Source organism: Myxine glutinosa, chromosome 1, assembly GCF_964187855.1.
Source record: "Myxine glutinosa chromosome 1, kmMyxGlut1.1, whole genome shotgun sequence".
Classification (NCBI taxonomy): Eukaryota; Metazoa; Chordata; class Myxini; order Myxiniformes; family Myxinidae; genus Myxine; species Myxine glutinosa.
The window spans coordinates 278,958,560-278,974,522 of record NC_136261.1 but is presented as its reverse complement, the minus strand read 5'-3'; the positions used below and the strand labels follow the sequence as shown (position 1 = coordinate 278,974,522).

Below are 15,963 nucleotides of genomic sequence, written 5' to 3'. Positions count from 1 at the left end.
TTATAAACACACTGTATTTTATAACACGTTCTTCATGAACTTCACGTTGTACATTGGTAACAACTTTCATTAGATTAAGACAGTTGTTACCTCCGCCACCGAAGGTGGATGGAGGTTAGGTGTTCACCCCTGTCTCAATATCTCAAAAGGTTGTGGACGGATTCGGACAAAATTTGGTGGAGAGGTTGGATGTGTGACGAGGAAAAATTGATTCAATTTTGGTGAAGATTTGAATCTAGATTCGGATCAGAGAAGTTTCACAAGTGATTCTTCACCATTGAGTGATAGAGCTAAAAAACGATATACAGTATAGCAAGATATCTCAAAAAGTTGTGAACGGATTCGGACAAAATTTGGTGGAGAGGTTGGATGTGTGATAATGACAAAATGCTTAGATTGTGGTGAAGATCCGGATCTGGAACCGAGAATTTTGAAAGTGATTTCTTCACCATTGAGAGATAGGGCAAAAAACGATATACAGCACATGTCTCAAAAAGTTGTGGACGGATTCGAACGAAACATGGTGGACAGGTTGGGTGTGTGACAAGGAAAAATTGATTCAATTTTGGTGAAGATTTGAATCTAGATTCGGATCAGAGAAGTTTCACAAGTGATTCTTCACCATTGAGTGATAGAGCTAAAAAAACTGATATACAGTATAGCAAGATATCTCAAAAAGTTGCGGACGGATTCGGACGAAATTTGGTGGACAGATATGGTGGGCGACAAGGAAGAATTGATTCAATTTTGGTGAAGATCCGAATCCGGATCCGGATACGAGAATTTTTTATTTTTAAAATGATTCTTCACCATTGAATAATAGGGCCAAAATCGATATATAGCACGATATTTCAAAAAGTTGTGGACGACTTGTGACAAAACCTGGTGGATGAGTTGAGCAAGCGACAAGAATAAGTCGATCAGATTTTGGTTCAGGTCCGAATCCAAAATCCGACCTATCAGTGGGATACAAAATGTAAACTGTTCAGCCTGGCAGAGGTATGCGAGTGTCTACCAAGTGTCGTTCTAATTTTGATTATCAAAGTGCAGTCACGCAGTAAGATCATCACTATTTTTTTTTTCCTCGGTGATCCACATTCTCTTCAATGAAGCACATTGATGAGCTTGTACTTAAAACATCAATTAATTTTACATTACTTACAAGGTTCATACACGTCATAGGTAATGCGTCACAGGTAATGTCCTGATTGGATGGTGAAGAGGTAGAGCATCTATCTTTTCGCTGTCTCATCTGAATTTGATTCCCAAACTGACCATAAAGGATTTTTTTGAGATGCAAAGTCTGGGCTTGTGGAGGAGTTAGAACATAGAAGGGATGAGGATGCAACACAACAAAAGGAACAGTAGATGAGAGGTGGTAATGGGGGTGGGGGAAGCACACCAGCAGTAGGGATGAGGGACAAAATAGGGGGAAAACTATGGATTTGGGGAAGAATAAGGGGTAGGAGAGGACACACAGAGAGGACAAGGATGGGGACAGCCTCAAACTCTCAGGAAGGGGAAAAAAGAAAGCTAAAAAGAGGTGGGCTTGGGTAGTGTTAACAAGGCTAGAATGTATCATGCTTTTGGATTTGGGATGATCTGAGATGGTGGTGAACAGCTGTCTTCAATATCTAAAGGAAAGAATGAGATTGACGAGAATGTGGAAGTTGGTTGCACAAGTGGGGAAAAAGATGAACGAAGGAGTGGAGGTGAACAGTGATCCTGGATTTAGGTAGTTTCACCAGAAGGATATTTGATGGTGGACCATGTGTGCCCTGTAGAAACCTGTGGGAGGACAAAGCATGGAAAGAGCAGAGGTGCAAGACCAGGAAGGAGGCAGTAGAAGACAGAGATACCACGGACACAAACAGAGAACATAGGAAACCGGAAGTGGAAGTTGATTCCTGTCGGATTTGTGCATCGCAGGCAGGACATTGCATCACAAAGTGTGCCGTCCCTCAGATGGACATTAATCTGGGGAACCATCTACTAACATTAGTTACAGAACATTATAGATCCCACGGTGTTCTTCGTAAAGAGTAGGCGAGTTATCGCCGGCACCCTGAAAAAAATTCAGATTCCTGCCCAAATAAGCTCCAATCGAATATCAGTTCAAGAAAGACTTGGGCTAAAATCCCTCCACTGCCAATGCCACTAGGTGAGATCAATCAGGGCCATCAATGAACTAGTCATCAGTCCAATATGAATTTTAGGGTTCACAACACAAGGTGCAAAAGACTTATGTGGGTGCAAGGAAAGCACCGAGAAATGAAAAAAAAGCCACTATGACAGATCACATTGCTGTAATCTGAAAATTAATGCAAGACTGTCACAGTCCTCACATAATCATGGCACATACCTCGTTTTGATCGGCCTATCATATGTAATTCCCTTGGCCATCTCCTTTACAGACATCAAAGCTGAAAAAGGGAAGAAATAATTAATAGTGCAGTTGGATAACGACTCGTATTTTATCTCGTACATTTATGAGATCATCACAAGTTGAAATTCAATGGAGAGCAAGACATGACAACACCGTACCCTTTCCTTCAGCAACACTCTCCAAAATCTTCTTTTCCTCCTCCAGCTGTTTCTCTTTTGCAGACTCTTTCCTCGCTGTGAAAATATGCACACGTTTTGAAAAAGTTGGTATGTGTTATTTGCAACTCTCAAATTTTGATTGCCACAACTTTCAAAATGAAATAACAATGCCCTCCTCTCCTTGCCCCCTGAACTCTCCACTTCCTTGCATTCTTATCCTCTTGCCAGTACCTTCTGCTTTCTCCTTGAGTTGTTGGTGTTGGTCCAATAGGCTAACACTGGAGCGTTCATCTCCCAACCCCTCTCCACTTTGCTCTATCTCTCCTTCGCCAGTCCCACGTGCACCTGCACGCTTCCGCAACAACCGCTGGAGCTGGGAAGAAAGACAACCAAGAAGTTCTCGTGAGACGCAGTTGCAGGAAAGAGGGAAGTGAGGCGGGATGTGTCGTCCATTAAAGTATTTACAATTTGCTACTGACGTAAAAAGCCAAAGGTGTATTGAGATTTAAAATAATGTCAAGCATCCATACCTGCAACTTTTTTCGTTCTCGAACAGGAATATAGGGCCTGTAGTCTTCATGGTTATCCTCATCTTCATCTTCATCTTCATGGTCTTCTTTCTCCATACTTGGCTTCTCTCTTACACAAAATCTCTGCACAAAGGAATGATAAAGCAGAGCATAAGGGGACACAATCATAAAACACAATCTATCTACTATAAATGGATGAATTGTGTGTGTTCTGTTTGTATGCATGATATATTTATGTATTTTTGTCCTTCATCTCTCCTTTCTTTCTGTCTTTTTCTTTGTTCATGGGCGAGGGGAAGGGGCGATTCTTGCAGATGTTTTTTGTAAGGTTCACCTGACTGTGCTTGGATGGGGTTGAGGGTAGAGGAGTAGCAGTCAAAACAAGAATCCTATCCAGGTTCCTCCTGTTTGTTGACTCCATCTTTGTCTTTTTGAGTTCCTCCTGATACTCCAATGCTGTATTTGGTCAGTTATTTGAATAAATAGTCCTTATTATCCCTGCTGCAGCACATCAAGCGCAAGATCAACCGTTTTTAGCTCACCAGAACTTTAGGCCGGTGAGCTTATGCGATCGTGCAGTGTCTGTAGGGAAGTCAGTCAGTGAGTGAGCGAGCGAGTCTGCAACCACTTCAGTCATTATCTCTTGAACCAAAAGTTTCGATGAAACTTGGCCACAAGCTTCATATGTGATGCTTAACAAAGGTGTATTGACCGCATCAAAATCTGCGTTCATTAACAGGTTGAAATCAGGCTTAAAATGATTTAAAAAATATTCCTGCCCTAACCTGCAGGAGGCGTTGCATCAGCGGCACAGCCATGCCCTCAGCCAAAAACATGACCTGTATCCTGTAAAAACAAGACCTGTAAACATGTATTGTTGTAATCAGCATCAAGAGGGCTTCTATTCAGCCAATCAAGTGACCAGATTCTGCGCATGAACAAAATGTCGATATTTTATGACGTCATTGACTGTTTCTCCTGATCCCGGTGAGCTTCAGGACCTTTGGTCCTATTTTTAGCTCACCTGGAACATAACTCATCTGTGGACCTAGCCTTTGTCTCAAGAAATATACCCTGCAAGGCAGCAGTGGAATTTGGAATCAGAGTTTCCTTCTCCTAGGTAGACTGTCTGCCAAAGCTGAAGAGCTCCACTTACCCTGGCTGGATTGGTGAGTGCCACAGCAAGTCCTCACAACAAAGGGTCATGCACACTACACCTCGAGGGTACCAACATACTACGACATCCTCCAGACATTTAGCTAGTGCCCTCAAGAACACTGTTACCATGGTGCACCAATAGGAGGTAGTCTGAAAGTCTTGTCAAGGGTAGAGGCTATTGTTATGAATTTTGGTGTAGGGGGATATATAGAGTTGGGTAGATCTGCATAGGTATCATGCTCCGGTTGTCGTGATAGGGAATCTCAATGTAATAAGTTCTGTTTAGGCGGTTTGTTCGGATTAAGGTGTATCTTCGTCCCCATTACGAGGAATGGGGCATGTTAAGTAGTTGTAGGGATTATGTTAATTCTCTTGTATGTCGTTCCCTCTGTGATCATTCCTTTGTCCCATATGGCAACGCACCATAGACATTAGTTAGGCCCATTAGTTGCACCACACAAACACTACTTAAATTCCCCTCCGCCACAAGAACAATAAGACTCAACAGAAGCCAGTTCAGGGCACTGCCGATGGAGCTGCAGCCAGCTACATCACGAACTTGCATGGCAACACTCATTGCTCAGGCAAGTTGAGGACACGCCCACCTTGCGAAGGAGTGGTCGAGGGAGGGCCGGTGACATCAGACGACGAGCGACGGAACGACTCGCTGGCCGGCATTTTGCTCTCTCCCTTTGTCTTCTCGTGGTGGATACCATAGTGGATGGTCGTGGACTGACATGACCCTTCTGATTCTGGATCCCATAGCGAACGGTCGCACATTTTGTGGCTCTGTCAGATCGACTTTCTTCTTGTCGTTTCTGGATTATTTTGTGCCCGGACGTCCTTCCCCTCGCCATAGATGCTTTTCTTTGGTTCTCCTGCTGCCCTCACGCTTTCCTTCACCCTCGACTCTCTCTCCCTTCAGATCCGAACATTGGGTGCAGCGCACTGTGACCGTGCCAAATCCAGGAGGACATTGCACGGCTGTGGAGGCGGGTTGCACGGCTGTGGAGGTGGGTTGCACGCCTGCTCGCTTGGCGCGAGAGGCCTTATCGAGGCCTGGGGAACGGGGGCGCGTCGGGGCCTTGTTTCCAACAACCGGAGCCGCATCGGGCGAATGCGCTCGGAGCCAGGCACGGCCGGAGGAGCGAGCTGCACGCGACCCGTTCAAGTCGCGTGGAGGGCCGGTGGCATGCCAGCGGACGAGGCCGGGGCGAGTGAGTTGCTCGGTGGGGCCTAGTGGAGCGCGAACGGTGGACGGCGGCTTTTCTTCCCGCCAACACCAGTGCCGCGCTGGGCTTGCACGCTTGGGGCCTGGACGACGCCAACGAGCCTGAAGATCCCCGACACACCTCAGCCAGACGAGATAAGTCCCCACGACAAAACGTTTATTTTCATTTATCCTCCCCATCTGTGTGTGTGTGTCTGTGTGTAGGAGGGCTCATTAGGGAATTTTAGTTACCGGCGCATTCATTGTTCTCGGGGTCCTGCAAATAAACCTGTTTTTTTTGTGCATAAAATCGTGTTCGTTGAGTTTATTAATTTGCAGGTTTGAAGACTGCTCGGGGATCGCGTCAGGTAAGGCTCCCGCTTCTTATTCTTCCCCTCCCTTCCTCCCGCGCATTTATCGTGAGTCCATGTTTGAATAACGCCTCAAATAACGCTCGATTTGCTATCAGTGATTCCCCTGTATTCACCGAGGGGAATTACACGACACTATGTATGGGAAGGAAGGGCTTACACACTCGGCCTTCTTTTCACTCGCAGAGCTATCCGGCCGTCGTAGCTAAAAGCAATGAGTGGTAAACCACATCACACCTTGATACAGAACTAGACACATACACCTGCCCTGTGAAAAAAAAAAAAAGCACCACTAGGGTCCCCTACCTGTAATCAAGGTTTATGTGCATTCATGAAATAAGTGTCTTCCCGTAATAATAAGTGTATTCCCATGCGTTGTAAACGAACCGCATTGTGAAGACGCATGTGTGAGAGGACTTACTGTAATTTTCTCAACCTTATATTGAAAGATGTTATGCTAACCACTGTGGGGAAGTAAAGATTAAGCAACGTTTCGGGCCTGAGCCCTTCTTCCCTCTCTCTTGCTATCACTCTCCCACCGCAGCTGTGCACATGTCATTGAAAGCTTCTTTGGTTTTTCCTCTACAAGAGCAAAAGTCTTGGTAAAGCAAAATAAAATTGACAGTGGGATAGGATAGCCAGGCTGCAATTTGGCACAGCCATCAAGGGAATAAATGAACAGGAAAGGAAAAAAGAAAGAAGAAGAGGAAACAGAAAGCAGCAAGTAAGGGTTAATGGAGGTAGTAAAGATCATGGATTATGATGGGGAATGACATGAGGTGGCGGTGCACTGCCTCCTTGAAGCCCTGGAGGAAAGAGTGGGAAAGAACGGCCTATGCACCCAAATTAAATATACTCATAATTTTAGGTATCATCCTCATTTTGTATCCCAAGACAGGAGGTGGATTCCCAAGGACTGTCAATCTCCCACAGGTGGCACATTTTCGAGTTCCCTATTTTATACGAGCTTACATCTGGACTTGGTCCTCCTGCACTCTCTGACTTCTGCCCTCCCTAAGCTACTCCAGGTCACACTCATTCTTCAAGAAACACTTACCTGCTCACCCTTCCCAAATCCATACTGGTTTCCACCTGCATTTATTAGTCCCCTTATTCTCTCGGTTATGGAATCATTCCCACGTGTCCTTTGTCTCTACTTAAATGCAATCTTCCAAATGTACTGCCCAACACGACCATGGTGTGCTCACCCATGCACATCCATGATCTCTTCTACACACACCGATTCTTCCGTGTCGTGTTCCTCTCTGGGCCATTGTTACTCGTTCTTGCGTTTGTCCATTACCCTACTCCAGACCTTCCACATCCTTTGTTAGTTTTCCAACCTGCTGCGCTTTGTCATTTAGTTCCTCCATGAGCTTTTTTCCTTCCTTCCGTGTAAGCACTGCTTCATCAGGATGAAGATTACCGCACTGCACAAGCTTAGACCCTGTATTAAATAAATTAGTGGGGCGGCTTAGCCCAAATATTCAAAAGAATTGTGCATTTTGTGATACAAGCACCAAATTTGGCACACTAGTAGACTATCATATTATGAAAAGATCTGGATATTGGGCCATCTCAGATTCAGAGATTTGATTTTTGCAAGATTTGCAGATTTTGCAAGCTGAGATTGCAACGCCAGGGACGGCCGACTCCTTCCTACGAGCTGCCCACGTCACCCGCACAAGAAGAGCTCATCAAATCACTGCAGCGGCACTGCACATCCTGCAACACCGTGCGTATGAACGCCACTGTATGACATATGCTGATGATGCAGAAGACCTGCCTGAGTTCGAAGACTGGTGTCACCAGAGAGGAGAAGACATTCCCAACTTTCAGTACTGGGCAACTGTGCTGGAACTAGAGATGTTGGTACTGGTCTACGTGCGTTCTCTGCGGCAGGCTTCATTCACGACGTACCTTGATGCCCTGACGGAACTGGTCCCATGGTTCCATGCCTTAGACCACACACACTATGCCAGGTGGGTCCCTGTTCACCTGAGGGACACGGTTGCACTCCCAATGAAGCACCCAGATGTAGCCAGAGAATTCAGGGCTGGCAACTTCACTGTACAGAAGACGAAGAAGGTGTTCTCTTCGATCCCAATCGAATCGAAATCTTGCAAAAATCAAATCTCTGAATCTGAGATGGCCCAATATCCAGATCTTTTCATAATATGATAGTCTACTAGTGTACCAAATTTGGTGCTTGTATCACAAAATGCACAACAGGTTTGCTATGCTGCTACACTAAATCGCATCCAAATGACAAAATGTCCTTCTTAAGGAATCTAAGCTTATTGTACGAGCTTCTGATCGAAAAACTTAAAATAGAACAGCACTCGGTAGAGGGCATACCTTAAACCAGGCTGAATGGTTACCTCCGCCACCAAAGGTGGATGGAGGTTATGTTTTCACCCCTGTCTGTTTGTTTGTGTACAAAATATCTCAAAAAGTTGTGGACGGATTCGGATCCGGCTACTAGAACGTTTTAAGTGATTCTTCGCCATTGGGAGATAGGGCCCAAAACGATACATAGCAGGATATCTCAAAACGTTATGGATGGATTTGGATGAAACTTGGTGGACCTGTTGGGTGTCTGACAAGGACAAATAGATTTGATTTTGGTGAAGATCTGAATATGGATTCGGATATGAGAATTATTTCATTTTTAAGTGAGTCTTCACCATTGGGTGACATGGCCAACCAGGTGGAGGTATATGCTCTCTACTGAGTGCCGTTCTAGTTTACGTTGTGTATCCACTAATAGGCCAGATCTGGATTCGGAGCTGAACCAAAACCAAATATGCTTGTTATTTTCATCTACCCAAATCATCCATAACAACTGTCATAAATCGTCCACAACTTTGTGAAATATCATGATATATATATATATATAGGCCTATCGTTCAATGGTGAAAAATCACTTAATTCTCGTGTCGAGATCCGGATTAGGATCTTCACCAAAATCGAATCAACTCTTCCTTATCACACACCCAACCTGTCCACCAAGTTTGGTCAAAATTCGTCCGCAACTTTTTGAGATATCTAATACCTACAAACGGAAACGGTGGCGGAAGTGACAAGTTAAAGCATAATAATAATACCGACATCGTCAACATGAACCAGGCCTTGCCTTTGGCTGATGACGTAATTAAGTCGCTTTTCTCATTTATTTTATGAATACCAATTAGTGCACTTTCCTATTCTACATTTTGGTTCCAATTCGGTCATGACTGCCCAATACAGACCGCGTTCGTTACCCCGCGAGAGGGCCGCCGCTGGGCCGCGATCACATCGGTTTGTGACGTGTTTGTAGTTTTAATTTTTTAAAGTGCTGTGACACATATTACGTTATAACAATAAAGGTAGACCTACCTTTTGAATCTGACCCGTCTGTTTTTTCTCTTGTCCATCAACGTCATCTTCGTTAAATCTCTTCACATTAAAATCTCGTTCCTCCATTGCGCTGGAAATTAAGTGGTTAAAACGTTATCAAATATAAGACATAAAGTTTACAGTGAGCAAGTAGGTTTCACTGTAGCGAATTCTCAGATGGTGATAAACATACTGAATCGAATAAACCGCGACTTTCTTTTGAGGATTTCTGGACATTCCCAGATCTACACGCTATCTATATACCTCACTAATTACATCGTTGTGAGAATGGAGATTTAACAAACTGCAGTAAAATACCGAGTTGTAGTAATCTGTTACAACTTTTTTGTAATAATAACTTTCTTTGCGATGTAATCCATACTGATCATAAAATTACGAGAACCGGAAAAAGCATCTATAGTTAAGGCACTTCTTGAGGTGTACAATGACTATTTTATTAAGCTCGATTATTGTTCGTTATTGTTTATCCCATTTCATTTCCCGCTGCCTTTTGCAATTGATAAATACAGTGAATTAATAAAATCCCCCCAACTACTTGATTATTTTGTGTATACCATTGAATATCTCAAGACCACGTCTCCTGAAGTACAAATACAGTAACAAGATAAATATGAAATTTCTTCGTTAGCTTATTTATACATATTCATATTGGCGCCTGGCGGGAACATGGTTGTTTCGACTTTCTGACGCCTCTTGAGTTTCGCCTTCGGATATCGAAGTTGAGATGTGGAGAGATTATTCATGCTTTTTACATCGTGAGGATGGTGTTAGACTTAAGAGGGTGGTGAAGAAAAAAAAATGGACGGAATGTTGATGTAACTGCGAAGTGATGTCGTGAATGAATATTGGTTGCATCGGGAGGTTTTGAGTAACTTCGAAAAATCGAGAAATATTCGAAATGTCGTTCACCAATAAATAACAATAAACCTTTAACGGCTAATAAGAACTAGTTATACATGTTTTTAAGGTTAATGGTCCTATTTTAATGTGTCAAGGAGCATAAGGTGGTTTGGAGGTCTACACTAGTGTACGTGTAGTCTACAGGTGGCTTTGGGGGCCTACAGGTGTTTTTGGGAGCCTACAGGTGTTTTGGGGGGTCTACATGTTCTTTTCGGGGGTCTACATGTGCTTTTCGGGGGTCTACATTTACTTTTCGGGGGTCACATGTGCTTTTCGGGGGTCTACATGTGCTTTTCGGGGGTCTACATGTGCTTTTCGGGGGTCTACATGTGCTTTTCGGGGGCCTAATGTGCTTTTCGTGGGCTTACAGCTGTTTTGGGTACCTATAGAATATAATAGATGGCTGTTGGGCACCTACATGTGGTTTTTGGGGATCTACAGGTGCTTTCTGGGGGGTCTACATGTTTTTGGCCTTGCCAAATGTGGTTTTGGGGGCATACATGTGGCTTATGTGGTCTACAGGTGGTTTAGGGGTGGTCATTGTTATTGTAGTGACCTACCTGTGGCGAAGGATGTGATTTGGTCGTGGATGTGATTTGGAATGTGGATTTGACCGTGGATGTGATTTGGGATGTGATTTGGGATGCGATTTGAACGTGGATGTGATTTGAATGTGGATTTGACCGTGGATGTGATTTGGGATGTGATTTGAATGTGGATTTGACCGTGGATGTGATTGGGGATGTGATTTGACCGTGGATGTGATTGGGGATGTGATTTGAATGTGGATTTGACCGTGGATATGATTTGGGATGTGATTTGAACGTGGATGTGATTTGAATGTTGATGTGGATGTGATTTGAATGTGGATTTGAACGTGGATGTGATGTGAATGTGGATTTGAACATGGGTGTGATTTGAATGTGGATCTGAACGTGGGTGTGATTTGAATGTGGATTTGAACGTGGATGTGATGTGAATGTGGATTTGACCGTGGATATGATTTGGGATGTGATTTGAACGTGGATGTGATTTGAATGTGGATTTGAACGTGGGTGTGATTTGAATGTGGATCTGAACGTGGGTGTGATTTGAATGTGGATTTGAACGTGGATGTGATTTGAATGTGGATTTGAACATGGGTGTGATTTGAATGTGGATTTGAACATGGATGTGATTTGAATGTGGATTTGAACGTGGATGTGATTTGAATGTGGATTTGAACATGGGTGTGATTTGAATGTGGATGTGAACGTGGGTGTGATTTGAATGTGGATTTGAACATGGGTGTGATTTGAATGTGGATTTGAACATGGGTGTGATTTGAATGTGGATTTGAACGTGGATGTGATTTGAATGTTGATGTGGATGTGATTTGAATGTGGATTTGAACATGGGTGTGATTTGAATGTGGATTTGAACGTGGATGTGATTTGAATGTTGATGTGGATGTGATTTGAATGTGGATTTGAACATGGGTGTGATTTGAATGTGGATTTGAACGTGGGTGTGATTTGAATGTGGATTTGAACGTGGATGTGGATTTGAACGTGGGTGTGATTTGAATGTGGATGTGATGTGATTTGAATGTGGATTTGAACGTGGATGTGATGTGAATGTGGATTTGAATGTGGGTGTGATTTGAATGTGGATTTGAACGTGGATGTGATTTGAATGTGGATTTCAACGTGGATGTGATGTGTATGTGGATTTGAACGTGGATGTGGATTTGAACGTGGATGTGGATTTGAACGTGGATGTGGATTTGAACGTGGATGTGGATTTGAACGTGGATGTGGATTTGAACGTGGATGTGGATTTGAACGTAGATGTGATTTTAATGTGGATTTGAATGTATTCTATCGCCTTTTTGTGGGCCCATTGCTGCTCTACAGCTTCCTCTGTTTCTTCTTACTGGATTTCTATTGGTTTTCCTGGTGTAATCCCTTCGGCATGTATTATGGTATTTCACCTGCCCTGGCGATGAAATTAATGCCATGTATATCCCGCAGGTATGCCTGATCTGTCTGAGCTTCTGGAGCTTTTTAAATTGAGGCTTCTGCTGTTTTTGTAACAGTCAAATTTTCCCTGGTTTGAGACTTTCATTTTAGCCTTTTTATTATTTTCCACAAGACCCACAAGACAAGATATTATCGCATGGGAATTGGGTGGATGATTTGTTGTCGGTCTTTTGGATTCTGTCTATCCATCATTGTCTTTATCCAACTGACCAGTCCTTTTTCCGCAGGTATTTAACATTTGTGAATATTTGATAACACTGTCTGTGAAATGTGATACCCATGTTCATCAAGATGTTCCTTTGATATATTCTTACATATATCATGTTCAAGCATTTTATGAGGATCATCACTCGATTCCCTTTCATGTGAAACATCCTTGATCTTTGACCAGCTGGATGCTTTCAAGAGTCTCACGAGCTTATCTGATTTGTTTCTGTAATTGTGTATTATGGACATTCTCTTTCTAATCTGTGAGCTTGGTTGGCTTCCTTGTGTGCTTTGTTTGCTTTGAGTGGAACTTCAGTCCCTTCAAATCAACAGCGTGTTTATCTGACGTGTTGATTCAGATCCTGAAAAGACAACAAAAATGTGTGAATTACACAAATACGTTGTCTGCAAGTGTTGGAGATTCATATGTTAGGGCAGTTAAAAAATTAAATATTAATTCCTAATCTAAAATTATTTTATTAAAGGTTGAGTAACACCAATTTCCCATCTTATAGTAGTTATCTTGAGTAACTTAACTAACCTAATTATTCTCCAGATGCTGGAAAGTGAGAATTACTTTCATATTGTGCTTAAGATTACTGCTACATCTGCAAACCATTCAAACCAGCCTTGTATCATTGGAAAATCTTCTGTGCTGAAAATCTTATCTCAAATGAAATATATATATATATATATATATATATATATTGCTACGGTTTTGAGATTTGCACATATTGATCATTAAAGGTTAAAGGGTTTCCCCCCCATAGTTAGTACACGAGCAACACGTAGGCCACCTTGTAGTATTATTTATGTCATAGTATGTGTAAGTATAGGTGTTGGGCTAGCGGCTAGGGTGCCAGCTTAGGATCCTAGGATCCTAGGATCCTGGGTTCGAATCCCGGTCGATCGCTGAATTAACGCCAGGGGGGTTGACTCAGCCTGTCATCCTTCTGAGGTCGGCTAATTGAGTACCAGTTCACTGGTAATTCCCTGCTTGTCGTAAAAGGCGACAAAAAGGGTTGGCGGCAGGAAGGGCATCCGGCCGTAAAACATTGCTTCAAAAATGGGACCAAAAAAACAACAACAACCACGGTGCCCGAAAAAGGCCAACCCCCGCTTTGCGGGGAAAAATGGCCTCTTAAGGTGTTTTTTTTTTTTTTTTTTAAATGTGTAAGTATAGGCCATTTCCCCATGTAATATCTGCGTTGTGTAAAGACATGAGTTTCGGTCCCCTTTCATTTTTGCGTCCACCCTCCAATTCCACCTCTATGGGCATAATTGATCCCACGCCCCATTTGGCTGACCCACTCAGTTTGTTACGCTTTGGCTGCCCACAGCATTTGTTACGCTTTGGCTGCCCGCAGCATTTGTTACGCTTTGGCTGCCGCAGCATTTGCTGCCCTTTGCTCGCTCACTAGTCGAGTAACACGAGGTAGTCCTGAGAAGGAGGAGGAGCGCGGGGTTGGGGTGGGGGCGGCGTTGGATCGGAGCGTCAGAGGCGATGACGGTAATGGCGATGACCAGCCAACCAGGACTCTAGCGGCATGGCGTGACAGGGCGTGGTGAGGCGTGTCTGGTAAGTGCGAGAAGGTTCGCAGGGCGTGCCTATAAAAGTCACTGCACAAAGCCCTTGAACAGGACTGGTTGAGAGCGAAGGACTTGCCAGGACTGACCAGCAGAACTTGGAGGACTGCACAGCTCTCGCAGAGAAAATGACTTGCTACCGGAGGACTAGCGCTGGAGGACTGGGAGAACTCGCGGGCACATGGTATTAGTGAAAAGACTTGTGTGGAGAGAACTTGATTTGCATCGCTCGCTTTGGAGGCATTGAACAATATCTCGAGTATAACGTACGCGCCCGAGGAGAGGAAGAAGAGGCGTTGAGCACAAGGCTGCAACCAGACGCGCCGGTGGCGAATAGCGCCTACCTCAGCCACGGGAGTAAACGCTGCAATTGCCGCCAGTGATCACCGCTAACCGCCGAAGCCCGCTCCCTACCAAATCGCCCCGTATTAACCCTTGTGCGCCCAACGACACGCGGAGAGCTGCCCCTCTACTTACCATCTGCACGGGACGAACCGGAGACCGGAGGGAGCTGCACGAGAGCCATCCCTGGACGTGGTGAACATCATCCTGCAGCTGCAAGCCCCGTGTGTGTGTCTGTGTGTGAGACGGGCCCGTTTGTCCTGGGGATTAAGTTAAGACTGTTTTAAGGCTGCACTGTGTCCCCTTTTTCTGGAATCCCTGTATCGTGTAAATAAATCTTGTTATTCCTTTCTTCCCAATTCGATCGCCTTTGTGATTTCTCCATTGGCTAAGCGTGGTACGAACAAGATCGCTAGAACCGGAGTCACCAACTAAACGGCACGGATCGCGTGTACACACCGCTCGGCGTCTCAACATGCGTGATTCGTGCGGGGCTTATTTCCTCGTTTCAGGGCAGCGCGAGCAATTCGGTAATAGCGATTCTAGTCCTAATACCCTATTTCACGCTGTCCGGGAAGGACGTCATAGGTCCCGGGTCCAGTCGGCCAGTCAAAGACAAGGGGACTAATCCCCCCTTGGTTAGGGGAGAAGGCCGGTGGCGAGATCCGCAACAATATATATATATAATATATATATATATATATCGTAGACTTTGTAAGTAGACATTGCTGACATGGTTAGTAGACATTGTAAACATGCTAAATGGATATTTCACATTCTATTCTATTGAGAAACAAGCGCATTGCGACTGCGTCGCCAATATGCCTCAGCGTAGTCCCTGTCCGTAACAACGGGTATATGCCCTCGTTGACTGTACTAAAAATAAACAAGTTTGATTTAAATCCCTTCAGCTGTTCTCAAGTATCACATTTTTACCAGACATGACAAGTTTCACATCGATCGGTGAATTGGTTTTGGAGAAGGTTTTTTTTCATTTTTATTTTAAATATCGACTTTCAAGCAAATATGGCTGCCAAACCACGTGACATATGACATCAAAAATGTACACTCTGCATATGTATGGGTAGGGAATCACGTTTGTGAAGTTTCATCATTTTCAAACTACATGCAGCAATGGTGTTAGATGACGTTTGTAAGGTTTCGCATCGACAGGCTAAGCGGGTTCTGAGATATAATTATTTAATATTTTCCTTCAATCCAATATGGCTGCCAAACTATGTGACCTATGATGTCATAAATTTAATATTTCAATACAAATTGGTCATAGATCATGTGCATGCAATTTCAGATTTTCAGGATAAGGCATTTGATTAAACCATTTATGGCTGGTATACCATTTCAAATGGGAAGAAAAAGTACATTTCAAATTGGAAGAACCCATACATCTCAAAAAACATGTCTGCAAAATATCCTATAGGGGAGGAGTGGGGGGATTACAGTGGTCCATGGACTATATACCCTTGCATCCTCCAGCACATACATGTCATTGACTCACATCTCCAGAGCTCACACCATACTGCAGCTCACACCTGCACTTCACTCACTACTACACCTCACACCTTGTTCGATACGTGTGAGCCGTCTAGCTCGCAAACGGGTGAGGCTGAGGTCAGAAACCATACCCCACGAACTTCTCTTCCCTTTGTCTATTCCCCTTTCTTATCTAATTTCCC

General features: G+C 43.9%; 2 protein-coding genes across 4 annotated transcripts in view; one reads left to right on the top strand and one right to left on the bottom strand.

The window, feature by feature from the left end:
- The window catches only part of DDX41 (DEAD-box helicase 41), a 36,172-nt gene extending 26,699 nt beyond the window's left edge, over positions 1-9,473 (bottom strand). The window contains exons 1-5 of one of the 2 annotated variants that reach the window (XM_068099605.2): positions 9,192-9,473; positions 3,075-3,197; positions 2,776-2,917; positions 2,545-2,619; positions 2,363-2,423 (exon numbers count right to left, since the gene is read on the bottom strand). In XM_068099605.2, the coding sequence (XP_067955706.2) occupies positions 2,363-2,423; positions 2,545-2,619; positions 2,776-2,917; positions 3,075-3,197; positions 9,192-9,278 (488 nt within the window). In that variant the 5' untranslated portion in view covers positions 9,279-9,473. Of the gene's footprint in view, positions 1-2,362; positions 2,424-2,544; positions 2,620-2,775; positions 2,918-3,074; positions 3,198-8,949; positions 9,123-9,191 lie in introns of those variants that run through there. The other variant, XM_078766410.1, reaches the window with a different exon arrangement.
- Positions 9,474-9,847: 374 nt separating this feature from the next.
- The window catches only part of LOC137414115 (uncharacterized), a 56,195-nt gene continuing 50,079 nt past the window's right edge, over positions 9,848-15,963 (top strand). Inside the window, exon 1 of one of the 2 annotated variants that reach the window (XM_068099603.2) lies at positions 9,848-9,967. In XM_068099603.2, coding sequence (XP_067955704.2) covers positions 9,954-9,967 — 14 coding nt within the window. In that variant the 5' untranslated portion in view covers positions 9,848-9,953. The remainder of the gene's footprint in view (positions 9,968-15,963) is intronic. The other variant, XM_068099598.2, reaches the window with a different exon arrangement.